This window comes from Symphodus melops (assembly GCF_947650265.1).
Source record: "Symphodus melops genome assembly, chromosome: 10".
NCBI lineage: Eukaryota > Metazoa > Chordata > Actinopteri > Labriformes > Labridae > Symphodus > Symphodus melops.
This window is the reverse complement of record NC_136700.1, coordinates 1,537,997-1,564,204: the sequence shown is the minus strand read 5'-3', so window position 1 is coordinate 1,564,204 and position 26,208 is coordinate 1,537,997. Positions and strand designations below refer to the sequence as shown.

The following is a 26,208-nucleotide window of genomic DNA, read 5'->3' as shown; positions in this document are numbered from 1 at the left end:
CGTCTTGCTGTCTGGGAAAACTATCAGGCGTGCCTTGCATGAAGAGGGGGAAATCCTTCAGGAGTGAACCAACAACCTGACATGAAGCACAAACACACCTGGTTACCTGTCCTGCAGGGCGTGGCTTCTGTGTGTGCGCTACCTGTTCTCCTCTCAGGTGTGACACAGACAGACACGCAGATAAGGAAGCTGTGCACAGTGCAGTTAGTGTCAGGTGAAAAACGTCCACATTGAAAATGATTAAGTCGTTGAGTGTGTCCTCGGAGAGCTCCCTCCCGCCGCTCGAGGACGACCTGGACTCGGTGTGCTCCGACGAGCTGCTCGGCTCTCAGTCCCGCCGCTGGCTGGATGAGCTGATGAGCGAGCTGCCTCAGGAGGGGGGGGACCAGGTGAGCGCCGTGGGCCGGGACGGACTCTTCGTGGACTATCACTTCCCCCTGGGGGAGCTGGAGCTGGATACGAACTCCGGGGTGAAGTGGAGACGACCAAAGGTGAACCTTAACCTTGACATCTTTGACCCATCTTATGTTTGTGGCTTTAAAGCAGCGCACACACCTGCATTATGTTTAATGAACCTGTATAGATAAAGGACACGGTGGTGTCCTGCTTTAGAACAGTCAGGCTGATGTTTTATCTGTTTGGTGCAGTTCAGACTGACACTGTTTCCAACCTTAAAGACTGAAGCTATGAGCATCATTTACAGCTGCTCACTGTTCACTTTCATAATCTTTATTTCACTTTATTTCAGTCAGATGTCTGCTTGTGTTTTAATCCACCACAACAGTCTGAAACATTTATTTAAGGGAAACCTCCAACCATTAAGTCTGCCATTGTCCTGTTTCTATTTTCTCTCCAGAAACAAATACTTATTTTTATTTTAATTTTTATACATTGACTCTATAGACAGACTTTGGTTTTCACAGCAGTAATGCATGCCACACTGAGCAGGTGCTATCAGATGGGGACCCCTTAGGGAGGTTTCCTTTACTGTCATTGCAAGATATGCAAACTTTGAGCCTCTGCTGTGGTTTAAAGATGGTCTCAAGCTGCACCTGGCTCCTCATACAAACGTTATAATCTGCTCATTAATGTGTAATAATATCATTAACCTTCATGTGTACTTTCAGTTCAGGTCGGGGAAGTTCATATCTGCTGATTATTCTGTGATCTCTTCTTATATCTGATGAAGAACTAAATGCTCAACTTTTTATCTGTCACATTAAACAATAGAGAACGGCTGCTTCTTCATCCCGATTGCTGGGTGTTATATATAGTCTTACATGTGTTTAAAGGTAGGTCAGACAGCAGGTCAGTACATAAAGAGACTGAACCTGTGTTCTCTTCTTCTTCTCCTCTAATAAAAGTGGGCAGGACAGATCCTCTGTGCGAAGTGAAAGTCAGTGAACAAATTCACTCTTTTATTTTTCCCCCCTGTGTTGTGGTTGAGTCACGTTGGAGCTGTAAAGCTTTGATTGTCATATAAATAAATAAACCACGCCCCCAGAAAGCAGCGAATAACGACTTCATCTGTATCAAACGTTCACAGGTCAACAGGAGCCGATAATAAATGGAGATGAGAGGATTTATTTTAGATCATAAAGCGATGACTCAGTGGTTCTTAAAGAGAGAAGGATGTGTCTCATTTGAGGACTTCTGTACTAAAGTATAATAAAGTATATTTCTAAAGGTTGATATCAACACCTCTCTGACACTCAGAGTGTAAAGGAGCTTTTCTTCATGAATAATCAATCAAAGCTCGAAATGACACAAATAAGACACAAATCACCTCAGAACAGATGAGAAGACTTTTTTGTCTCGGCACACGTTTCATTTACTTTGTGCAGTGAGGACATAAAGGTGAGTCAGACGCTCTCTTCAGTCGCTTTAGTCCTGGAGGTTTAGTTTTTAGTGTTCCCCACAGACTAAAAGTCAGTCCATGACGTGGCTGCTTTGGGTTTAAAGAGGAGGAGGAGGATTTTGACCTTCATGGTATTTTCTCCGAGTTGAGACAAGAAGTGGCCTGCGGGCACTGCAGAGCTGCAGAGCTGCAGGAACACATGTTTAATAACCAGTTTGTCATTACAGAGACGTTAGCTTATTAGCTATATCCTCGACTTCAGTGTGCTGAGAAATATGTACATGTGATGTTATCTGCTCGGCTAGCCTTCCTGTCTATTATCTTCCTGACGAGGAAGGACAACTCTCTCTCTCTCTCTCTCTCTCTCTCTCTCTCTCTCTCTCTCTCTCTCTATCCACTGCTGTATCTGATAAGTGGCCTAAACAGACCCCTCACCCCCCCAAATGACAAAAAAACAAAACAAACAAACAGTTTTCTTCAAATGACAAAAGCAGAAACATGAAACAAACTTCATTCAACATTTCCGTGTTAAAAACAAAAGAGTTATCTACGTCAACATAAACAACTTGAAGTCTTCAGGCTGCAGCGTCAGTGTCCTTGAAGCTGATTCATCATCACGAGCCAACCTCCAGTTGTGATGACGTCTCTTCTTCTTCTTCTTCTTCTTCTTCTGCTGCTGCCGCTGCTGCTCGCACTAAAGTCAGAACGAGGACACACAAAATCCTCTTTGTCATTTCAGTGTGACGATATTCAGACTTTATGATTACTCTCATGTTTGTAGTTTTAATCATTATTAAGCTGCCAGTGAACTTACTTCCTGTTTACACACACACTGCTCCGCTCACGCTAACAAACCAACACATCCACTCCACGCTGTGTAGAAACACCATCAATAATTAAACACAATGGGATTAATCATTGTCACTTTTCTTTAATCTCGTAAAAAGTCAACCGCTCTGAAGGTGTGACTGAATGAACTCTGAAACCTGTTTTATTCCCACTGTGTGTGCACTCTGACGTCTCCGCAGGTTTACGCTGCCAATCCATCAAGCTAAAAACATCGCTTTTTTTTTAAACGACAGGAAATGACCTGTTTTTCCTGCAAACATAGTGCAGGCTCGTCTGCATGTAAGCAGCACAGATGCACAGAGATAATGCTAAATTCTTTTAGCTAGCTCTGGTTAACACTCCTTTAAATGAGCAGAGATGGAGCCAAGTTCCTGTCACATCATCCTGATAGCTAATCTGTAATCATTTGCAGTCTCTCCCTTTGGCATCGTTCAAACATGCTCCGATTTCAGGTGAATTTCTCATCATGTTCCTTCACCCCCTCTCTTTATCCAACTCTCCCTTTCCTCTTTGTTGTTCCTCCTCCTCCTCCTCCTCCTCCTCCTCCTCTCTTCACAGGAGCTCTGTGCGTCACCTCAGTTCATAGTAAATGGAGCTACACGCCTGGACGTCCGCCAGGGAAAGCTCAGTAAGTACACCACTACTGTTGTAGTCTCACACAAAACATGATTATGAAACACAGGAGGAGATTCCCATCAGTAAAACACGGTGACTCTTCTGCACACAGAAACATGTCCGACACTTCTTTTCTGTATGTTTAGACAAAAACATATGAATCGTTGACGTGAGTTCTTAAGGAATCAAAACGTGGCTCAGCTGATGATGAACGAATCACAGCTGCTTCTTTATCAACCTAAATAAGGATCCAAATAACAGACTGTCAGACGCGATGGGCACAGGAGGTAGAGAATCCCCGACCACATACTAGATATTGATGCTGGATTACCTGCATGGCCATTGGTTGCTAAGCTAGTAGCAACACTAACCTGCCTCCCTCGACTGTGCAGTTAACACACACACATCAGACTTCAGGATCTTACTTCTTTGTATGCTGCAGCCCACCTGGAGAGTCTGCACAGAGAGCAAACATCCTCTTTAGTTTCACAGCCAACAAGAAGGAACTGCTCTCTGTGTTTGCATCCTGCCGTGAAGTTTGGGCATGTCCTCTTTATGTGATGAACGCACCTGAATTCCTTGGAATTCCTTGGCCCATTCCTTGGCCCCTGCTCAATGACTACAGGGCGAGCTATAGAGGATGCACCTGTTGAGTTACGATAGATGACTGCACGTATTCCCAGTGTGTGATGTTCTGTTCTGACGTGCAGGCTGTAAAAGTTGCAGCTTTGTGATAAGCTGACGTCCTCCTCAAACGTCTGCTCTCTCTCTCTCTCTCGTTAGATGACTGCTGGCTGCTCTCTGCCATCGCGTCTCTCTCTGGTCATCGCTCGCTCCTGGAGAAGGTCATGCCTCTCAATCAGGGTTTCCAGGAGGGATACAACGGCTGCTTCGTCTTCAGGGTAAATGTCTGTGTTTCAACACTGCTGCGCTCGCTCTTCTTCAAAGTCAGATCCGTTCACGGTCCACTCTGGTTCTGTCTGTGTAGTTCTGGCAGTACGGTCAGTGGGAGGAGGTCCGCATAGACGACTTGTTGCCGACTCGGGACAACAAGCTCATCTACCTCAACTCGCCGGAAAGATACGAGTTCTGGAGTGCACTGCTGGAGAAGGCCTACGCCAAGTAAGTCCTTTTTTCAATGAGGCGCCAAAACACACACACACACACACACACACACACACACACTGAGTGCATCCCTGAACTCTGAAACAGATCATGAGTGTCTCCGTTTCTGTTTCATGTACGGCCTCAGGCTGAAAGGGGGCTACAGAGCTCTGGACATGGGCTTCCCTCACGAGGCCATGGTTGATATGACGGGCGGGGTGACTGAGGTGTTGACTATCTCCTTACTGTCTGTGGACCTGCCGGCCTTCATCAAACACCTGCTGGCTAAAGGAGCTCTCATCAACTGTGCAAACTGCCAGGTAACCTCAGGGGATCGAGGCCTGAGTGTCGGCCACCTCTGGGACTGAAGACGCACACATGTTCCCATGGGAGGGGCTCTCGGAGGTGAAGTCAGGTGTAGCCTCTGCTTTTCTGTCCTGACTTTGAATGCATGTTATTCTTCCTCCAGGGTCCTTTAGAACAAAGGAATAACCTCGGGATCATGTTCAGACATGCCTACTCGCTGACTGCAGTGGAGAAGGTACACGTCCCAAATACGATGCATGAATGTGTTTACTTCAGACACAGCAGGACTCTTCTGCTCTCATGTCTGTCTCCTCCTCTTCCAGGTGGAGACCAAACACGGGGCCATATATTTGGTGAGAATCCTCAACCCCTGGGGCAACACAGAGTGGGAGGGGCCATGGAGTGACCTGAAAGGGTTTGTGTTTAATGGATTTATACATCAAATACCATCCTAACTGTCTGTGTGTGTGTCTCACCTCTTCCCTCCCATGTTATTTGACAAACAGTCACAGCTTCCTATAATAAGACAGACACAAGAGTTTGTCTAACAGTTAGATATATGACAGTTCATGTGTGTGTGTCTCTCACTCAGCCCAGAGTGGAACACGGTGAGCTTCAACGAGCAGAAACGACTGGAGCGCGTGAGCCGGGAGGACGGAGAGTTCTGGTAAAGTGACTTCACTGTGTCTCTTTCTCTCTGTCACACATGACTGCCGACTTCCTTCTGCAAACACTAAACCAAACACCCTGATCGCATCGTGAACCACGAGGCTAACAAGTCCTGTCATGCATTTATTTTTCTCCTGCACACACACACACACACACACACACTTTTTGTTCATGCTGTGAATGCAAACACGGCTGCTGAAACTCTCCGGACTGTAATGTGTGTACAGTTTTAAGACTGGGAACTCGTCTTGCATGCAGAGCTCAGTGTGAACGTGTCGACAGAAGAAAGATCGTATCCCACAGTTTGCTCAGCTGACCACTTTGTCTCTTCATCAGGATGTCGGTGTCAGACTTCCGACAGAACTTTGAGATCATGGAGGTGTGTCACCTGTCCGACACTCTGAGCCAGCCAGGCTCCAAAGTGCGTCCGTGGTCCTGCAAAATGCATCATGGGAACTGGGTGCCGCAGGTCACGGCAGGCGGCTCTCCAGCAGGAGGTCAGAAACATTAAAAGTACAGGGGGGGTCTGACACATGCTGCTGGTTTGGTGTTTGCTTTCGCAGCAGGAGAGTTGTGTGTGTGTGTGTGTGTGTGTGTGTGTGTGCTGGCTCTGGGAGATGGACTCATGCAGTGAGTTAGTTTTGCAGCAGAGACACTGTGGAGAACTGCAGAGGTTTGATCACCAACAAAAACAACAACCTCTCTGTCGCTCATCAGTTTTTCTCTCTGGCTTCACACAAACATTTCCAAAAAGATTATACAGCCTCGATAATCTCAGCATAAAAAACACAATCTACAGAGAGAACGACGTGTACTGAGAGAGATTTTAAAGCAGCTCATTCTGTTGGACGTGACTTCAGCTTCTTTCATCAAAACAGGCCACGCCCCTTATTTTCTGCTGTCACGTAGAAAAAGTTGTGTTTGCACTGTCGTCCTTGTGTTTACTGTAGAGCTTAAGTTGAAGTCAGAAATAATCCTCTACAGTTTTGTCTGTTGCTGATCTGGGCAGGCAAGTTTATTTGTGCAGGTTTTTAATAACGTTTGATTGGACGTGACTTTTTGGCACACGCTCCGTGTTTCAGGACGGTTCTGGCAGAACCCTCAGTTCTACTTCAATCTGTCGGAGGTGGACGTTGGAGACGGACACTCTGAGAAGACCTGCTCCTTCGTGCTGGCTCTGATGCAGAAACACCAGAGACGCAGGGGCATTAGCCTGTCTATAGCTCTGCATATCTACCCGGTACACACACACACACACACACACACACACACACACACACACAGCTTTGACAGGAGTAGATTGTTCTCACTGAGTGTTTTGTCTCCAGGCCCACAGTCAGAATACCCACCTGTCACCTGAGGACTTCAGCAGGCTCCGCCCAGTCCTCTACAGCAGGAGTTACTCCACACGCAGGGAAGTCGTTCTCCGCAGCTCCCTGCCACCCGGTCGTTACGTCATCATCCCTTCAACCTCTGAGGCTGACCAGCAGGGAGACTTCCTCCTCCGGGTGCTGACCGAGCAGGGGAATGATGCCACGTGAGTCCTGGGACGCTGTTTTCATGCCGCACTGTGAGCTGTGACGGAGCTGCTTGCAAAGACGTCAAATGTTCTTCTGAGTGAAAATATGATTCTGACATGTGTGTGTGCTTTTCAGTCCAGCGCACAAACCAATACCACGAGACATCGCCTCAGCATCAGAGGTAAGAGACAGAATAAAAGACAGATCACAAATGACCCTTCAGCTGTTTGATTCATATTCACTTCAGGGCCGACCGCCTTGTTCAGATTTGATTTCATTTGTTTTATAAGTATGAACAACGCAGAGGATAATCCCAGAGGACGGCACTTTAAAGCAAAGTGGAAACAGACATCAATAAACAACATATAGCAACATAAACCCACTAGTCGCCTTTACCACCCCGAGCCCATGGTTCAAACTCCCTCCCTTCAAAGTGTTCATCCACCCTCCCACAAACTGGCTTTGTTTGATTCGCAGGAGCAAGTTGTTCCACACCTCTGCATAGAAACGCCTTAAATGTGTCTGAGCACACAACATCTGTGTGTGTGTGTGTGTGTGGGGGGGGGGGGGGGGGGGGGTCACATGATGGGAGAGAATGACATACAGCTTGTCGTGGTAATGAGATAGAAATACAAAGAAAAAGTGCACGAGTCCCAAACCGGCAGAGTCCAGTCCAAAGTCTTTCAGGGACGAGTCCAAGCCAAGTCTCAAGTCTCATTTGTGTGTGAATAAAGTGCGACTTGGATCGGACTCTCACACCCGGGTTCTCATCTGTGCTGTCGACGGGCTTTAACAGTCTGCCTCAGTGACGTAAGACCGTCTGTGAGCATGTTTGAGGAAGACTTCGATCATTACCGTACAAATGTCTTGAAGCAAGTTAAGTGTTACAAACTTTGATCGAGTTGCATCACGTCTGTTTACGCTGGAGAGACGCAGGTTAAAACGACTGACGCCTGAACAGGGACTTGAACCCTGGACCCTCAGATTAAAAGTCTGATGCTCTACCGACTGAGCTATCCAGGCTCCTGTTGAAGGTTTCCACATGTGCAGATCCTCTTTTTGTCACAGTTTAAATTTCATTTTTTAAAAAAGAGGATAAATGTTGTGTAAGTTGAGTGCTGGATTGCTTAATGTGAGTTTACCATCTTGTAGAACCGGCTCCACACGCCCTGAGCTCAATCATTTGTGTTTTTTTTAATTGAAATAAAGAAGCTGTACATGGTAGCTGCAGCTCAGCTTCACTGTCAGTACAGTAACGTGTGCACCAGGTGCTAACGCGCTGCTTTGTGACGCTGTAAGTCAGGCTCTTCTTCTTCTCTTTCTTGCAGCTTCAGTTTCCTCATCTGGCTGCTCTGCCTGCCCCCAAAACCACCAAACAGCTTTTCAAGAAGCACTGCAACAAGGTGAGAGCTGCCTGCACACAGACGACAGCAGGCTGCCATGTAAGTGAGGGAAGTTTCAAGCGTGATCTTGTGCAACAGCAGAAAACAACCCACATGAGATGAGTGTTCTCAGGGTTGACTGGAACTCCTCCGACGTGCTCTGATGTGGTTAACTCCGCCCTGCTGCAGCTCTCTGCACGCTGATTCAACTATGAAACATGAAATATGAAGTTCTGAGTTGAAACCACAAAAAGTACGAGCTGTGTGTGTGTGTGTGTGTGTGTGTGTGTGTGTGTGTGTTCTTGCATGAAGAGGAATGTGTGTGTGTGTGTGTGTGTGTGTAATGTCTCTTGCATGACTTGTTGTGTTGTGACTGTTTTCTGCTCTGTGTCTTCAGAAGGGGTTTTGTAAACCGGTGCACCTGTACAACCTGCTGACGGAGGCCATACAGGGAGGAGGTCAGTGAGCGGATTCACGTACACACTTAATCTGGCTCGCTGGGATCAACGCAAGATTATTTCCAAATGTTAAATTTTAGCGGTTAGTGGAGCAAATCATGACTCATTCATGAGGTGTTTTCTGTGTGTTTAAAGTAAGACCATCTCCCTTACACACTCACACTCTGTATGCATGCTCACACGGAGGGGCAGAGTTACACCACAGGCGGGATGAGCTGCTTCAAAATGTCCAATAAAACCAATTTGTGTTTTGTGGCGGTGGTTTTACTCAGGCGCTTGAGGCTGAGATTAGCCTCTTTGAATCTCCCTCTGGAAACCAGTTTGTGTTTTTCATTCCAACACTTGGCTTGTTGTCTTGACACATGTCCTTGAGGTTAAATGTTCAGGTATAAGGTGTGTACTGATTGAACTGATAAAGTCACCTTGTGCAGCAGCCAGTATGTCCTCCTCCTAACTTTAGATTCTGCTCCTGAATGCTCTGGATTTGTTTGGACCAGAGAAGGTAGGCGGGGCTTTGAAGGCCGTTTTGGACGCCCCTGGGTTTGCCAGATATGAGAGCAGTTATCAGGTGAACAGGTGTTGCAGCGATGGAAGCGGGCAGTGGAACTGCTTCAGATAGAAGTGATTGTACCCGAGCTAAAAAGCCTCTGCATGTTTCTAATAAGCTCCAGCAGCAGAAAGCTGCTCAAACTAGGATCAATGTTGGAGATGAAACATGGAGAGAGGTTAGAACGCAGAAAGCTTTACAGACCCATGCAGAGCTGGCTAAACACTGAAGCTACAGTGTCCACCACATGCAGAGCTGGCTAAACACTGAAGCTACAGTGTCCACCACATGCAGAGCTGGCTAAACACTGAAGCTACAGTGTCCACCACATGCAGAGCTGGCTAAACACTGAATCTTGTCTCCAGTGTTATGACTTTAGACTGCAGTACCCATTTTAAACACTAGGTGTCAGAGGTTTGTTATTTTTTCTGTGTCGTCCTTCAGGCTGTTGACCTGATCAGTTTCAGGTTTTTCACCTGAAAGAAATCAGATCTGTGCACTTCTGTTTACCATCCTGCTGTGAAGCTCTCTGTTAGGACACATTCAGTTTAGACTTTCAAGGAAACAGGAAGTAGATCGCATTGCTGCCCTGTCGACAAAAACAGAACGAGCGCGCAGGGATCCAAACTGACCTCTACTGAAAGAGGCTTTTTAAGGTTCATTCACATGACCAAATCAATATTCATGATTCTGACTCAAACTGCACCCTGAAACAGTCGGAGCCTCGTGCTTTACTTCCACTGCAGTGCATGCACAAAGTCAGAGTTCACATTTCATCATCTAACAGAGGAGACTGTTTGTGTTTGTTTGAATGATCTAACAGCTTGGTTGTTTTGTCTCTCAGTGTTGGCCGGCAGTGAGAAGAACTTGGCTCTGGAGCATTGCAAAAGCATGGTGGTCCTCATGGATGTATCCTTGAAGAGTGATCAAACTCACAGTTCGTTCACACCTGCTGTGAAAGCAAACACAGGAGAAGAGTGAACGAGAGGATGGATGTGTGTTATCGTCTTTTTAAGTCCACTGATTTCTCTCTCCAGAGCCTGGATAGCTCAGTCGGTAGAGCATCAGACTTTTAATCTGAGGGTCCAGGGTTCAAGTCCCTGTTCAGGCGTTGCTTCTTTTAAGCCTCCGTGCTGATTGAAGAGCACCAAAGATCGGTCACTTGTGCTCAGTGACTGATCTCAAGCAGCTGAGGAAGTTGAACTTTTCTTCGCCACGTTCGGAGGCGAGTGTAAAAGTGGCCACGCCTGAACAGGGACTTGAACCCTGGACCCTCAGATTAAAAGTCTGATGCTCTACCGACTGAGCTATCCAGGCTCTGACGCATGAGGAATATCATCAGTTCTTTCACTTCAATCGACACCACAGGGCGATGAGCTGAAGTTTAGCTCGTTTGATTCTGTCAGTGCAGAAAGGAACGCTGTCACAGGAAGACCTGAGGCAGTCATACGAGCTGAATCCTGTTTGTTTGTTTCGAGTCGGTGGATGAAAACAGCTCCTCACTGCGGCCATGTTCTTACATTTGATAGCATTGAGCGTCAGTGTTTGATTGACAGATTGATTGTTGAACGTTTCTCGAGCAGTGTGTCGTCTCTGTTTGGACCGGTCCGGTTTGCTTTCTTTGACTCCAGTGTCCTCAGAGCCTGGACATCGCTCAGCTCAACTGGATGGAGTTTCAGGGACTGTGGGACAAGATCAGGAGGTGGACGGTGAGCATGAAGACGTACTGACCAAAAAGATAAACGCAGCAGGGATCCACACAGGGACTCTACTGAAAATGATAACACAACATGCACACACATCGATGAATGCCTTTGTCGTCTCTCCTCAGGACATCTTCCTGGTGTTCGACAAAAACAAAACTCAGCACCTGGAGTACCCGGAGGTCAGCCCCGCTCTGAAGGCAGCAGGTAGGACAGGCTGCACTCCTGAGAGCCCGCTCATTCAAAAACATCTACAGGACGAGGATGTTTATCATGATGCGAGCATGTGTTGTTGTTGATGAGAATATTTAGACATCATGTGGCAGCTGTTGATGTTTGCAGTGGATCTACTCATACACACCGCGTGCTCTGTCTCTGTGCTCTGCCTGTCCATCTTGAAGCTGTTTTTGTGGCACGTCATTTCCTCCTTTCTAGACGTGTGCTCGTGTTGTTCTTACTCTCGGATGAAGCGTCCGCACAAAGAGTGATGTCACAGATTTCAAACTTTCTCCACTGCATCAAGAGATCTTGCATATTCAGATTTGTAGACTTTAGGTTCTACGTTTGGCCTTCTCGTGTGTGACCAGCAGAGGGAGCCACAGCACGTTTTTTTTAAATCTCTTCCTCTTTGCCCTTTGACTTACTGGACTTCATTCACAATGGCGGAGCTTGCTGTGTTTACTCAGGCAACCTCAAATGTTGAAACAGCGACACATAAAAACCCATCAGACAAAGAATCCTTTTATGTTTTTTTTTATCTTGAAGTCATAATATTTAAATGAAGCGCTCTGATTTATTCTTGTGTTTACAAACAGCATCAGAGAATATGAGTAACTCTACAACACACATCTGCGTCTGTGTTGAAAAAAAGACTTTGGGTTGGATCCAGATTCTCCTTCAGCTGAGCAAACTTTGTGTCAGACTTCACTACAGTGTGTACAAATGTTGGATAACTGTGAGGCCATCTGCCACCAGGACTCAGTGAAAGTCTGTCTTTATTGGTTTACTGTCATTTTAAAACACTTCCAGTTGAATCATCTGGTGTGGACTCATCTGCTCAAAACCATCCATCCATTATCTAGAACACATTTCCTGTTCGGGGTAAAGGCGGTTAGCTGTCATTGGACGAGAGGCGGAGTTACACGAGGCTGACATATTGAGACAAACTCACATTCACACCTACGGATGATTTAAGAGTCACAGTTTTTATCATTTAACCGAACAAGCAGTGAATCCTGACTTTCTCCCCCTGCTGCGTCAGAGAGATGAAATGATCTTGTATTGAGACACTGATGCAGGATTGGCTCTGTGATCCATGATACCCGGGTATATATGAGTCCACATTGGACTGAATCAGACCTGTGGATCTCCTGAATGTCCCTGCAGCTGTAGCCTTCTTCTGACCCGGGTTTGTCTCTGCTGCAGGCATCATGGTGGATGAACAGGTGATGCAGCTGGTGGGGCTGAGATACACAGAGCCGGACATGACCATCAGCTACCCCGGCTTCCTCTACCTGCTCATGAAACTGGAGAGCATGATCCGTAAGAGAGGGACACGGGGACACGGGGAGGCGGGGTGTGGGAGAACACAAAGGGAACATTGTGACCAGATTTTTAAAAATGCAGAGAAGCTGACGACTAAATCAGAAACATAACACGTTTAAATCAATTAAGTCTCACTTATCTTGTCGACATGTTGGCCGTGTTTAGACTTACATTAATGATGCGATGCGAAGACATTGATGTCTACGAGGAAAGAGAAGGAGACGGGGAGGGAAAAAAGACAGAAGATACATCCAGAAAAAAAGTATTCTGAGTATTCGGATTAAGTGAAAGAAAACACTATTTTAAAATTTGGAGATTTAAGTGGTGAATTTACAATGTTGAATTTGTTATGAGATTTTTTTTTTTTGTCCTCTCGCACAGATAAATTTCAAGCGTACGACATGGTGGGGATGGGAACAGTGACCATCAGCTACAGACAGGTGAGAACATAGATGTACATCTGTAGAGCAGCACTGACTCGCCTTGTGTTATCTGACTCGTTCTCCACACAACTTGACAATTTAAGCCTGAATATGCATTCACGTAACCAGCTGAACAAACGCCGATCGTAGGATTTGAACATCATCAACCTGCCTGCTTAGTTGCACTTTATTTCCCTGATTTTTCTTTTCTTTTTAAAAACGACTCACCCGACTCCTGTCAGTGTGGAATATTTATGACAACAATGTGCACAATCTCAGTTTGACATTTTTACAATCAAAACATGAAATGAGTCAGTTTTCATAATGAAGGTTATTATTCACAGCTGCTGCATAAACTGAATATTTCCTGTCCTCTGATTGGTTGCAGTGGCTCCACATGACCATGTACAACTGAGCCTTCAGCAGATTCATCAGGATTTTACTCTGTTCTGTCTTTTCTGCTTTTAATGGGTGATTCAAATGTGTCGTTTAAATGTTTGTAGATGTATGGAAGTAGATGTACAGAGTGGATTGATTGGAAGGGCTACTGCCCTTTGTGATGTCACAAGGGGAAAATCTCCAAACGGCCTGTATTTTCTGAAAAGTGGAGCAGGCAGAAGACGGAGAGGACGGACTTTTCTCATCATTGGAGGGTTTGTAGACAGACTAGAGACACATTAGAGTTAGAGGAACATGAAGGGGATTTGACCTTTTAGATTTGTTATTCCCTTATTTTTAAAGACAGATTGAACGTCTAAATATAAATACAAGATAAAATACAACAAACCCTCTGTCTTCCTTATGACACTACTTCTTTCATGAGTCTTCAGGATAATGAAACCTTCAGTCAATGAACCATTTCAATCTTATTCTCCACTCCATTTCACTGATTCTGTTCATTTTGTGAATGTCGATCATGCTGGGTGGATGCCTTGCTCATGAGTGTAAAAATAATGTAAATAAAGTGTTTTGAATCTGTTTCTTCTGTTCGCCTCTGAGTCTGAATAAAGCAGAAAAATGTTGAAATGTGTTGTTTATATGAAATGCATCCCTCTCTCTCTTTCTCTCTGTCTAACACACACACACGCACACACACACACACACACACACACAATGTTTGTTTGTCATTCACTTCATCGTCCCTGCATAAAACACACAGCTACGTGTGTGTCCCTCTTTGTTCAGCTTTTTAAAAAAACACAAAAACAGTCCATTCATAAGTGTCCCTCTCCTGCTGATGAGCTCAGACTGTAGTTATGACTCACAGCTGCTCTGACCAATCACAGAGCTGGTAGGAGCAGACCCCCACTGTAAGACTACTTGCTCCAGTCTGCATGCTGCTCCCAGCTGCCGTGACACTAATCGAGCCCGGCAGTGTGAGCATGACCTACTTCTGTAGGTGGATCCAGGCAGGACCGTCACCCTGCAAACCAGCCCCCCCCCCCCCCCCCCCCCCCCCCCGGACAGATGAAATGGATGATGCTGCAGCTCAACCTCTTCTGGTTTTATGAGAGTCAGTCTCCTGGGTCAGTGCTTCTCAAATGGTTTGGTCATGACTCCTGCACGCGCACAGGCCGGACAGGAATCAGACACTGGAGGTTTATTCCACGTTCTGTCATCAGAGGAGACGATGTGTCATATCTCATAAAGGGCATGAATGTATAACTCAAAGAGAACTGTGTTAAAGACATGTTTCTCTGTCCCCTCCGTAGACCTTTTGAAGAATGGACCGCAGAAGCCTCGTCTCAAGTGAAGCTGAAAGATTTAGAGCTCCGCTTGATTCTGAAAGTTTTTTTTGTTTTAGTAATGAGCTCTCTCTGCATGTCGCCTTAAATAAAACAAAAAATCTGAAATCAGTAGAATTAAAAATAATAAAAACCAGTAACCGAGGTCAGGAAGTGTTTCCATGGTTATATCTTTTCAGTTACAATGCGTCCTTATTTCAGCAGCTCACGTTCAAATAAAACATGAATATTCATGACCTGTCTGAGCCTATAGCAGCTACTGGAGACAGGTGAGTCAAGTTAACCGGAAGTCATAGATTCACAGCGCAGAGTGGGCGGGGTCGCCTTCAAAATAAAGAAGGGAAAAGTTAAACAAAGTGTCAATAGAAACTCAAAATCGACTTTTGCTAACACATAAAAACCCACGTGCTCTTCAATAGCCGGATGAAAGTGTGCATTCTTATTCACGTTTTCACTATTTTCATGATCAATTAATCTTTTAGTCATTTTTAAGAGAAAATATATGAGTTGTTGTCAAATATTTAGGATACGCTATGGATAGTTTATGTTGGTTAAAGATATTTTCCAATGTGTAAATCTGTGAGGAAAATCCCGATGAGTGACAAAGAGGTAAAGTGCGCCAGTGTAAAGGGGACGGAACCAAGAACTTTTCAGGTCTAATGGAGGGTGGAGGTCGCGCGCAGTACATTATTTTGAAAGGGGACAGCGGAAGCACATTCCCTGGTCTGGTGCAGCTTGTCGGCGTGGCTGAAGCCTGTAGGAGCGGCCGGTTCCTCCCAGCAGCCTCTCAGTTCAGAGGGAAAGCTTTTCTTCTCACAGCGGATTTAGTGACTGCTCATCTTCATCACATTAAAACGCGCGAGACACGCAGGACTGCTCCCGGGCGCGTGAACCCTACCCCTCTCCACCTCCCTCATTTGGGCCTTCGGTGCTTTTTTTTTTGGCCGTGTTATTCTTTTTTTTATTTTTGAACCTTTCCCCCTCCTGACAGTTTGTCTGTGGCGCACTCAGGTTTTGGCACTCAGGCTGACATGGTAGATTATCACGCTGCCAATAACCAATCCTCAATCGGAGGACCGCCGACCTACATGGAGCAGGAGAATGACTGGGACCGGGACATGCTCCTGGACCCGGCCTGGGAGAAGCAGCAGAGAAAGGTAAGGAGAAGCGAGGAGTGGGCCCAGCTGGGGCCGAGTGGAGCCGGGCTGGGAGGAGGAGGAAGCGGCGGGGAGAAAGAAAATGGCAGGGAAGGGATGGGAAGTGGAGGTCAGACACCGAGTGCGGGCCTCTAAACCCCGCAGCTGCTCCCACTGTCCCACTTTAAACCGACCATTTTCTCCTCTCAGCTCCTCCTCTATGCCACGCTTTCCCCCTCTCTCAACTCTTGTCTTTATGAACCCTCACTTCTTCTCCTCTCTGTCCTCTGAATGAAAATCTTGTACGTGTCCCACATTAGCGGCTGCTTTCACTCTTTCTTTGAAGCTTTTTTTTTTCCCGGCACTTTTTTTTCCTCCTCGAGCGGAAACAGGGCGCCACATTGTTACAAAAAAACATCTAAATGGCGATTGTGCAGACTCTTCAGGTTGAATACAGGCAGTCAGAGGGTGTAGTGCGGAATCAAAGCGACCTGTCCCACTTGTCTGCCTGCCTGGTTGGCTGCTTCCAGGCCGAGCAGAAGAATGAGTTAGTGCTCACAGGAAGAGCCGACCGATACTGAGCCGCTCAAGGCCGATAGAGATCCTTCACCCACACCGCCAGCTACTGTGCCATTTTTACATTTAAAACTACAATAAGTACTCTTCTTAAAGTTTCAGTCACACTCTTGGCCTGCTGATGAAATGTGTGTTTAAAACATGCCGAGTAATAAAAAGATTTAAAGCCTTGAAATGAAGAAAGTAAAACTTTCCAGAGAGGAAACATTGAGTTCTCTGATGACTTTGCAGGTGGTGTCTCGTGTTTGTAAATCAGGATGTGACACACATTTAGCTCGTCAGACAGGTCAGGTGAAATGAGAAGTCTTTTATTTGCTGTAGTCGACAACATCTAACTGGCTGTGAAACAAGACAGCTGTCATTAGCGGTGTTATGTGGAGTATACACTGCTTGTACAGGCAGATTATTGTTGTAGCTGAGGCTCCTGTTCTTCACACGGCTCTCTGACAAACAAGTTTCTGCAGCCACACTTTCACATTTCACTGCACAGAACTGAACACCCACTCACTGCGCTGCAGATCGGAGCTTCGGATATTCTGCATAAATATTGAGACACCAAATCACATGAAACCACCGTGCACCGTATGCCACACCAAATCACCAGCACACTCATCAAACTTCTAATCCAGCTCACCAATAATTAACATTCAGAAAATGTGAGTGTGTTGTTGGTTTAAAGACGCCGCCCCTCCCAACCTCCTGTCGCCTTGCCTCCTTCACTCCTCCTCGTCCTCTTATGAAACCTCCGGCTCCTCTTGGTAACACTCGCACAGCTACTGAGCAAAGATGGATGCCTGCCGTCCTTGCAAGAGTTTGGCAACATGTGCACCATAAAACAACATCCACTAATGTTCAGCAGACTGAGGTGACCTTGTTTTACACCCTGTTTCCTCCGTTAGCTAATGAGCTAATGGTGAGGGGGGAAAGCCTCAGAATACAAACTGAACAAAAACATTTAAACAGATTTTAAGGAGGAGATCATAAGAGTAAATCATCTTTCACATGAGTTTTTTTCTCCCCTCCTAAATCAGGGAGTGGAAAGGCAGCGTAATGCAGGACGATTTGAGGAACCATTGCTTAACAGTGTGGAATGATTGTGAGGGTGTGTGTTCATCTTTTTCTCTAACTAGCCACATGATTGGCATACTTTCTAGTGGTGTGACAGCATGCCTAGCATTGAATCATGCATTTTTATTAGGCCACTCAGCACTATAACAGACGTCAACTTCACACATTCCTGACGCTGATTGCTGTCAAAGGCAGCGGGTCGCGTCCTTCACTCGCTGGTTCATCGACTGCGAGGACTCTCTGCGTGTTTGTCCAGAGATCACTCGGGTCAAAGTTTCTTCAGGAGGGAAGTCGAAGTCGTTAATTATTAACAGTGAAGACTTGAGCTGAGCTCCAGACCTGCCCCCCTGTACCAGGCATGGAGGTGTTTGTTAGACTGGGAACAGGACAGGCTGGGGACATGTACCGAGCCTGAGCTGAGGCGAAGAGGGGGGGAGGGGGGGCGCGGGGGGGACCAGGGGCAAATTCCTGCGGTGTATTGACGCTCACTGTGCCAGTTATTGCGCAAAAGTGAGCTAACTCCTCCTGCAGGATATGAGAGAGAGAGAAGTGGATTTAATGAGTGTGGGAATGAGTCCGTCCTTACACTTTGTGACGAGCGACTCTGAAAGGTCAAAAACAGGAGCAGGCGGAGTTTCCAGCACGCCGACTGCTGCACACGTTGAGTAAGAGCAGAGCGGAAAAAACAACAGTGCTCACGTTTTCTTTTTGGTCTTTCTTGCCTTTATTTGGTGTCAGAATAGAGAGAGAGAGAGAGAGAGAGGAAAAAGTGAGTGAGGAAGTGACTTGATGACATGTAACAACAGGTCTCTGTTCACGTCCGAGCCCTGAGCGCTGGAGGTGCTGCTCCTCGCCTGCTGGAGCTGTGGCTCCACACCTTTTTTTACAAGCAGCTTCTATCTAAAAAAAAAAAAAAGATACAGTACGTTGTTGTCCAAGATTCAAAACATCCATTTAAATCGATCCAAACGAAATAGAGCAGCACACACACACGCCTGTCCCCGGGGACGCCGGACTTGAGGGTTGGAAACCAACCTGCTCGAGCAACATGGACGACTTAAAGTGAACACGCTGGCACTTCATGTGTCTTTAAGGTTGTAAGTGACCAAAAAGGAAAAACCCCGCAGAGCGTCCGGATCAGGACTGAAGGTGGGCCGTCGTCTCGCCCCGTGTCTCCAAACATTTAGATACCTGAACACAGTTTTATTCTGATTGTTCGGACATCAGCACGAGAAGCTTTTATACGACTAGAACAACACATATATATGACACCAGTTTAGTGAAGCCCCCCCCCCCCCCCCCCCGCGGACCATGCAGGGCCTCACTCTATGGAAGAATTAGTGGTTCAGGGTCTCTCTTGTGGTCTGGGTACTTCAGCCCTTCTCACAGTTGTTCAGTCTGTGTTCCTTCAGAAGCAGAGCTTTGTCCTCTGAGCCTGTTTCCAGTTCTCCATTTCAAACATGTTTTTTACAGCCCAGAGTTCCTGGACAGAGCCCATCTGAGTCCAGTTAAGTGCAGCGTGTTGCAGGCGAAGCTCCTCCCTGACAAACATGTTATTAAGTCTTTTCTCACCGCTCTCGGATCCGCCGCACGTCGAAACATGTCGAAGAACGCAGTGACGCCACCGCCGCTTTCTTATTGTGACTCTTCAGCAGCGTGGCAGCGGCATGCAAATCGGCTCTGCGACAGTTAGGCCGTGCATATTTCTCAAGTCATGAGGCAGAGCGGAGCACGGAGAGGTGGGCGGGATGAGCTAACAGGGAGAACAGTAAAGTACACAAGCCAAAGGGCCGGGAGCAGATGCTGCTGATTTATTGGATTTATTTGTCAGTGTCGTTGTGTACTTATAAAATCAGATTAATAAGCACGTCTGGTTCATTCACACATAGGATAAAAGTTTTGGTGCAGGTACAAGCAGAGAGTGAATAATGGGTTGGAGACGTGCAGAGCAGGTCTGGTATGTGCAGAAAAGCAGATGTGCAGACTCTCAGGAGGGGCACTGCTTTATTTTCCTTTTATTTTATTTTATTTCAGGAGTGTGCAGCACTTATCATGGATCATGTTCACGTGCAAATGAGCTGGGCTGTGGGAGAATCAAATGTGCTCACTCAATCAGATGATTATCTCTCCTTATTTCCCTAAACACACCCACATCTGGATCAGTTAGCATGTTAGCATGTTAGCACACACCTGACTGTAAAGAGAGAGAGAGCGTCACATGATTCGATCGCTCACATTCAGCGAGGATGGAGTTAGATCCACACTCGGGTTTATTGTGGCGCTGCGTGCTAACCTCTGCTGAGCGTCTCAACAGCGTGCTCACTGTTCAGACACATTCTTATAATCAGTGATGAGTTCTGTCTCTTCGTGCGTCACTGCAGATGTGTCCTCCACGCTCGCAGACGGAGCAGCATGCCTCCCCTGACACACCCAACCAATGCCCAGACTTGCAACACAAACACGCTGATTTCTTTTTCCACGGCTGCCAAGGTGGGCAGCTTGGACACAATGTTAGTTTGTTCTTTCCTCGCCCACTTTCACATGCTTTCTGTGTGACTGGCTGGCTGGCAGGCAGGCGGAGCCGCTTCAGATGGCCTGGGTTGGCTCAGGACGAGCTGTGAGGGACATTTTTGTCAGGACAAATGGACCAAACAATGACTGGTGCCGGCGTCACTCGCTCCACTCAGATGTGAGTGCGTGATAAAAGCTGCCTGTTTTTCCTGTTCCAAGGCAACATTTAAAGAATGAAGGAAGCTGAAAACGTCTGAGGAAGTCTGACCGTGTTCTCCAAACAACAACACTAGAGAATCCTCTGTTTGCAGAGAGTTAAAGGAGCAGACGCTCTGATTGGTCCTCTGGCTCTTTGTGAGCGTGTGATTGGCTGGTTGGTGTTAGCAGGATCAACCTGAGTCGGGTGTGGCAGGTGAAGGAGGAGTCATGAAGGGCCGATGAGGGAGACGATGCATCCACACAAAGCCTTTACAATCATTGCTTTACATGTTTGAAGATTTAATTACAAATGACAAAGTAAGAAGTCTGAAACACATACGCTCCTTTTTCTAAAGTTAAGAAAACTCTGGATTAAACATGGCTGCTCACGTGATCCCAGCGTCTCCATGGTAACCATGTCAGATTTTAGATGGCCGGCCTTGGTCCCTCCCTGCACGTTAACGTCCACATACCTTTACTGACTGCTCAGGGCCGACCTGGCAACGTGTAAGAGGTGTGAGTAATGCATCTAACTGAGGTTAGCAGTGTTTAATTGTTTCGAGGACTAAATGCAGCACTTCCTGCTCGACGAGAATAAATGGCGAGGAGGAAACCCAGCTTCCTCTTCCAGCTGTACAAAGTGAACTTTCTGCTCTCTAACTTGTTACAGTAGATATCGAGGATGTGAAATAAGGGAAGTGAAACTCGTCCCCTCGCTGCCAGCTGATTCCAGGTCAGCTGTGGGAAAGCCCTCCGCCTCAGCTGACGGCCATCCAGACTCAGCCTGTGGACCGAAACAACGAGGCAGGCGGCCGGACAGAGCACACACAGAGGAATGTTTCCCCCTCTGTTGTCTCCCCGCTCTGCTATTGGTGGCGGTGAGAGAGCATGCAGGGGGAAACATTCCTTCGGTGGCCCATTATAGCCTGCTAGGCCAGTGGGAGGGGGCTTTTTTTTACTAAAGGAGGCGGGGTGTCCTGTTTTTCTCCCAACAGTGAAGAGAAAAGAGTTGGGGGTTTGCAGGATTGCAGATGTGGTCTGTGCGGTGCCGAGGAGGGGAGAGGAGAGGGAGAATCCTCCCTTAGAGGGGGGGGAGGGGGGGGGAGTTTCCAGCCAGTTATGATGTGGCGGAAGTCATGGCGCCGATTGTTGCGCCAAATATTTGTTTGCAGAAATATTTTCAGGCAGTCACCCCGTGATTGATTGCACTCGAGGAGGCGCTGGCTTTGTTTTGATGCAGACCAGAGGCAGCAGAACTTCAGCACCCGGCGTCCAATCAGCAGAGAGGTGTTAGCGTAGCTCGTAGCTCAGGCTGCAGGCCCGTGTGTGGAGGTGCTGCAGTCTGATGTGTTTCTCTTTCACAGAGATTTCTTCACGGTCTGTTTCCCTCGCACTCTTTGTGTGCGGGGGAGGCCTCGCTGTATTTGTGGGGCAGAGAGGAGGACCCTGATGCATCCGCATGTCATATAATCCACCAGTCGCTGGACTCTGGCTGACAAAACCCCAGCACAGCTCTCACTATGCGTTCACAAGCTCATTTCTTGGCTATTGTGCAGAGTTATGAGGATTAGTGAATGGCATTTCCCTCTGATGAATTGAAATTGGCAACAATGGGGACGAAGAATTTCCTTTTGGTTGGCTGCCAGTATGCATGTTGATGGTTTTAGTTTGAAACTCGGACCCCCCCCCCCTTCTTCTCCATTTGTCCGCCAAGTATATCCTGGACAAAGGGATTTAATGGAAAATCCTGACTTATTTTCCAATAAGCTCCCAGATCCTTTTTACTGTTGTCAGAAAACGATGTGATGATGTCCAGCGTTTCCTTTGACCTCTGCTGGATTTAAAAACCTTCTAGAAACGAGCGACATCGTGTGTGTCCGCTGGAGATGCAAGCTAGCACCATGATCGATGTGTTATTGTGAGAGGATTGAAAAACATGAGCTGGATTCAGCTTCTCTGTGTTTCAGTCAGAAAAGTGAACAGACTCGACGCTTGTCCCGGTTATTCTTCGATCTTCATCAGAGTCTTCACACTGCTCCAGGTGTGTCTGCCGCCTCTCCGCTGTGGAACCACGTTTACTCAGAGCTGATCACGATTACACGAGACGCTGCGAGCGCACTGATTCTGTGTGTGTGTGTGTGTGTGTGTTTGAGGAGAGGGAGGGAGTGTTTGTGTAATGTGTGTTTAGGTGTGCATTCTTTGTGTGAAGTGTGGGTGCACCGTTATATTAGGGTCTTTGTGGGGGGGGGTTTCCCCTCCTCTAATTTTCCAGCAGAGTGGCATATCTGTGGCTTCGTCTGTCTGAGGCTGCTCTTAAACAGAGCCAGAGCCTCCGTGTCCTGCAGGACGTGTGCAGCTGCAGCAACAACAGCAACAATGCATGTTTGAAAAGCTGCAGTTCACCTTTGCTTTCATGTTTGTTCATAGAAGAGGTCACATGATCACGCTCAATAACAATAAGACAATGACAATAAGATGACGTCAAACTGCATGTTAACGAATCCTCAGCTGGGAAGTCATGATTGCATCATGGTAGAAGATGAAGGTCTGTGTGTGTGTGTGTGTCTGTGTGTGTCCTCGTCTTCAGGCTGAACAGTGCACATATTGTTCACCATACGTGTGTGTGTGTGTGAGTGAAGCTGCAGCCTCTCTGTGCTGAACCTCAGCGCTCTGCACAGCTCTGTATTTTTAGAAACATCACTTCAGAGCTCTGCTATCATCCTGCACCTGAGAACAAGAGAGAGAGAGAGATAGCGAGAGCGAGCGAGCTCACATTCAATACATAATTTATCAGAAAACAAGAAGCAAGAAGCCAACGTGTGTTCTCACTGTGGCTGTTTCAAACCGTCCTCGACAGTCATATGGAGACTGATGCAGCCGCTGGTTTCACACACCAGGCTATAGGAGGATGTGCACGCAGCTTTTTAAAGATGTCTGTGGTCGGTTGGTGGTCGAGTTAATGTGTGAACAAGTTCACTTCTGTCAATGGTGCTAAACGGTGAACGCACACGTCTGCAGAACTCTTTGACACCTCCAGACTTTAAGACGGTTAGCTTTGAGCTCACTCTGCACCTCTGGGAGGGAAGACTTTTCAAGTCTGTGCAGGAACAGGGTTTAGTTTCTTCATTTAAAAGGTGGGATGATTTTAGAGCTTGATGTTTTCTTAATTAAAGCTCGGGCCCTGTGGACTCCTAACATGGAGCTCCAGTCCCCCCCCTCTGCTGTACTGAACCACGATGAAGGACACATATGAAAGAAGCAGCAGCAGCAGCTTCCTGTGTGTCTGTAACGAGTCTGTATTGTTCACTGTGTCGGAGTTTGTCCTCAATCTGCTCGTCCTCTGGAGTCCGGCGCGGCTCATGACAGAACATCTGTCAGATCCCCCTCCACCTCCACTCGCCCGCGGATTACATCCCCGCTCACATGACGGGATTATCTGCTGATATGACACATATCTGAGAAGAGCAGGAAGGTGATCACACTTCTTCATTCACAGCTAATGTTAGAAAAACATCCTCTGCTTTCGATGTGCTGATAAGGTTTAAAGCAGGAAAGAGTGGATGGGCACTGATTCAGATGACCCACATTCTGCTTTTGTGCTGCGTCCTGAAAGCGACTGTTCCTGAACTGTATTGTTTATGTGGAGAATAAAGCTTGATAGACATCTGCATACATGGCCACACCTAGACAGGTTATTCTCTCTGCTGAATGGGTGTATGAGGGAGCGAGGGGGGGGGGAGGGGGGGCATCAGATATGTCTGCATGTTACCGTTATGTTGTAACATCCGTCCCGTTAGCATGAACTCACTCGGCTCTGAGAGGGAATCACCTGCATGACTTTATGAAACTAAACGCAACACATGGAGCGAGCGAACACCCCGTCATTCACATACTGTGTGTGTGTGTGTGTCCGTGTCCGTGTCCGTGTCCGTGTCCTCTCAGGCCGTCTCTGATTCCCTCTGCGAGCTCTTCGTTGTATTATTGAGCAGCTTCAAAGTGGGACACTGGGCGAAGAGGTGAAGAGGCCTGCTGGAACACACACACACGTGCGCACGCACACACACACAGAAGTTTGTCCAATAAGTGGTCAGCTGACAAAAAACAGGCTGTTGTCACCGGTCAGTTGTATTTGGGTCATTTATTTAACACAAAACCAGCGAGAGAAGAAAGAGGAGCTGAAGGGTTCTGTGAAGCGACGCTGAAGACGAGCTGTGGACGAAGCTTCTCTCACAGTCGTTGACTTGCATGGGCTGAAACTGCACGACTTGCTGAATGCTAGCAGCAGATCTGCACAATCCAAAAGCCTCGAACCCTGACATGTGTTAAACTGCAGAATGTGTTGGACGACTGTCAGGAATGTTCATCATGTAAGAAGCCAAAGGTGGTGACCCTTCTCTTGTGCTTTGTCACCTGAAGCAGAAACATGTCGGTGGATGCTGAGCTGGTGTGGGAGCATGCACACGACAGCAGCAGCAGCATCAATATTTACCCTTCAGGTTCCTGTGTTCTCATTTAAAGCGAGGCCGCTCGGCTCAGCAGATAATCCCACGCAGCGCTCCCTCTCCCTCTCTCCTTCTCCACATTCACTTGCGCTCCGACGTTTCTCCATTATTCACTCTTTGCCGAGTCGTTAAGGCAACAAGCTCCGACAAAAGAGGATCAACTCCAGTGTGTGTGTTACTATTTTTAGGACACGGTGTGTTTCTGACCACTGATGTTGGAAAGCTAAAGAGTTTGTTTGTGATTTGCTGCTTCAGCTCAGAGGCTTCTTATCTCTGCTGCAGGATATAGATTTAATATACTCCACTGTATTTCTGTTCTTGGTCGGGCATGTGCAGGAGCAGCCGGAGGCCTCTTCATATAACTTCAATCCGTTTTATTTTTCTTCCATCGTTCAGAGGAGGTCCCCCAGAGACTGCACGCCTCGGGCTGCACACACAGACACATGGGATGCATGATCGGCTCGGTGCAACACGACGGAACATACATGCACATGTCTGAACGGTGTTTTGTCTGCTGACTCTTCAGTGTTCTGCTCAGAACAACAGAGCAGATGAAGACGCATGCATCCAGGGTGAGACTGTGTGTTAGAGCGAGCAGAGAGCCTAACTCCTCCTGCAGGTTCACTGCCAGTTTATGCAGACAGACGATCCGAGCTGCTGCTGGCCTCGGGCTCTGATCTTTGTCTGGTGTTGTTGCTGCTTTACTCGAGTCGTTCCTGGAGGCCGTGCGGAGAAATGTTCTCTGCAGTCGATGTTTCTGGCTTTGTCGTTGGTGAAGTGGAGACTGTATAAAAGTTTCTGTACATTGAGTAGAAGTATAATGCTTCTCGTTGAACGAAGCAGTAAAGAAAGATCTCGCCTCAGAAGAGAGAGAGAGAGAGAGTGGGGGGGGGGGGGGGCGATCAGGAGCTGGAGCAAAGCTGTGCCGTGTGTCCGTCCTCCTGGGAGTCGTAGTAGAGGATGAAAGAGGAAGGAAGCTTTCTGAGGTTTTCTGCCCCTTTCTGCTGTTTCAAATCTAAAGTGACCACTACACACGCAGACATGCAGGCAAGCCCTCTGAGTCAGGCCCTGAAGACAGACGGAGCACTGTGTGTTTGTGTGTCACCCCCGCCTTAATGCACCAGATGGCCGGGCCAAGAGAAGAGGGAATGCCTGCAGATCGCTGTACAGTGAAGTGAACTCCAGAACAGGGAGGAATGTGTGTGCAGTTTGGTCTCAGAGGACATGTCAGAGACATGGACGTAACGTCTGCATGCTCCGACTACATCCTTCTATGAAACAACAACTCACATGAAGAAGGGATGTGAAGGCTGACGAAACCAGTATGATGTTTATCATGATGTGAAAGAAGCGTCCAGATCAAAAAACAAAGACGGACACTATGTGACGTCTTCTTCTTCTATGCCTTTCTAAGCTTCTTCTTTCTTCACGTCCTGCGTGTCCTTCGCTTTGCTAATCGTATCATATTACTGGATGGAAGTGTTGTCCGATCAT

The 26,208-nt window shown here is 47.1% G+C and overlaps 2 protein-coding genes across 7 annotated transcripts in view; both read left to right on the top strand.

Annotated features, from left to right (window-relative positions):
• Window positions 1-141: 141 nt before the first annotated feature.
• Window positions 142-13,958, top strand: LOC306830506 (calpain-9). The gene is made up of 20 exons (XM_079354058.1): window positions 142-491; window positions 3,266-3,335; window positions 4,106-4,224; window positions 4,311-4,444; window positions 4,575-4,746; window positions 4,896-4,967; window positions 5,056-5,147; window positions 5,325-5,399; window positions 5,738-5,898; window positions 6,484-6,641; window positions 6,730-6,938; window positions 7,057-7,102; window positions 8,250-8,324; window positions 8,701-8,761; window positions 10,153-10,217; window positions 10,949-11,017; window positions 11,140-11,218; window positions 12,437-12,553; window positions 12,938-12,996; window positions 13,367-13,958. The coding sequence occupies exons 1-20, from the start codon at window positions 237-239 to the stop codon at window positions 13,391-13,393; spliced, it is 2,115 nt and encodes a 704-aa protein (XP_079210184.1). The 5' UTR covers window positions 142-236; the 3' UTR covers window positions 13,394-13,958.
• A 1,477-nt stretch (window positions 13,959-15,435) lies between these two features.
• The window catches only part of actn4 (actinin, alpha 4), a 40,590-nt gene continuing 29,817 nt past the window's right edge, over window positions 15,436-26,208 (top strand). For 2 of the 6 annotated variants that reach the window (XM_079354051.1, XM_079354049.1), the window contains exon 1: window positions 15,436-15,880. In XM_079354051.1, coding sequence (XP_079210177.1) covers window positions 15,755-15,880 — 126 coding nt within the window. In that variant the 5' untranslated portion in view covers window positions 15,436-15,754. The remainder of the gene's footprint in view (window positions 15,881-26,208) is intronic. The other 4 variants (XM_079354050.1, XM_079354048.1, XM_079354053.1 and 1 more) reach the window with 3 other exon arrangements.

What these genes read in the sequence shown, in the direction of transcription:
- LOC306830506 (XM_079354058.1), top strand. Translation starts at nt 237, where the DNA reads ATGATTAAGTCGTTGAGTGTGTCCTCGGAGAGCTCCCTCCCGCCGCTC. An exon ending in TCAACTGTGCAAACTGCCAG is followed by an intron (nt 4,747 to 4,895) that starts GTAACCTCAGGG and finishes TTCTTCCTCCAG; the next exon opens with GGTCCTTTAGAACAAAGGAA. An exon ending in GAGCAGGGGAATGATGCCAC is followed by an intron (nt 6,939 to 7,056) that starts GTGAGTCCTGGG and finishes TGTGCTTTTCAG; the next exon opens with TCCAGCGCACAAACCAATAC.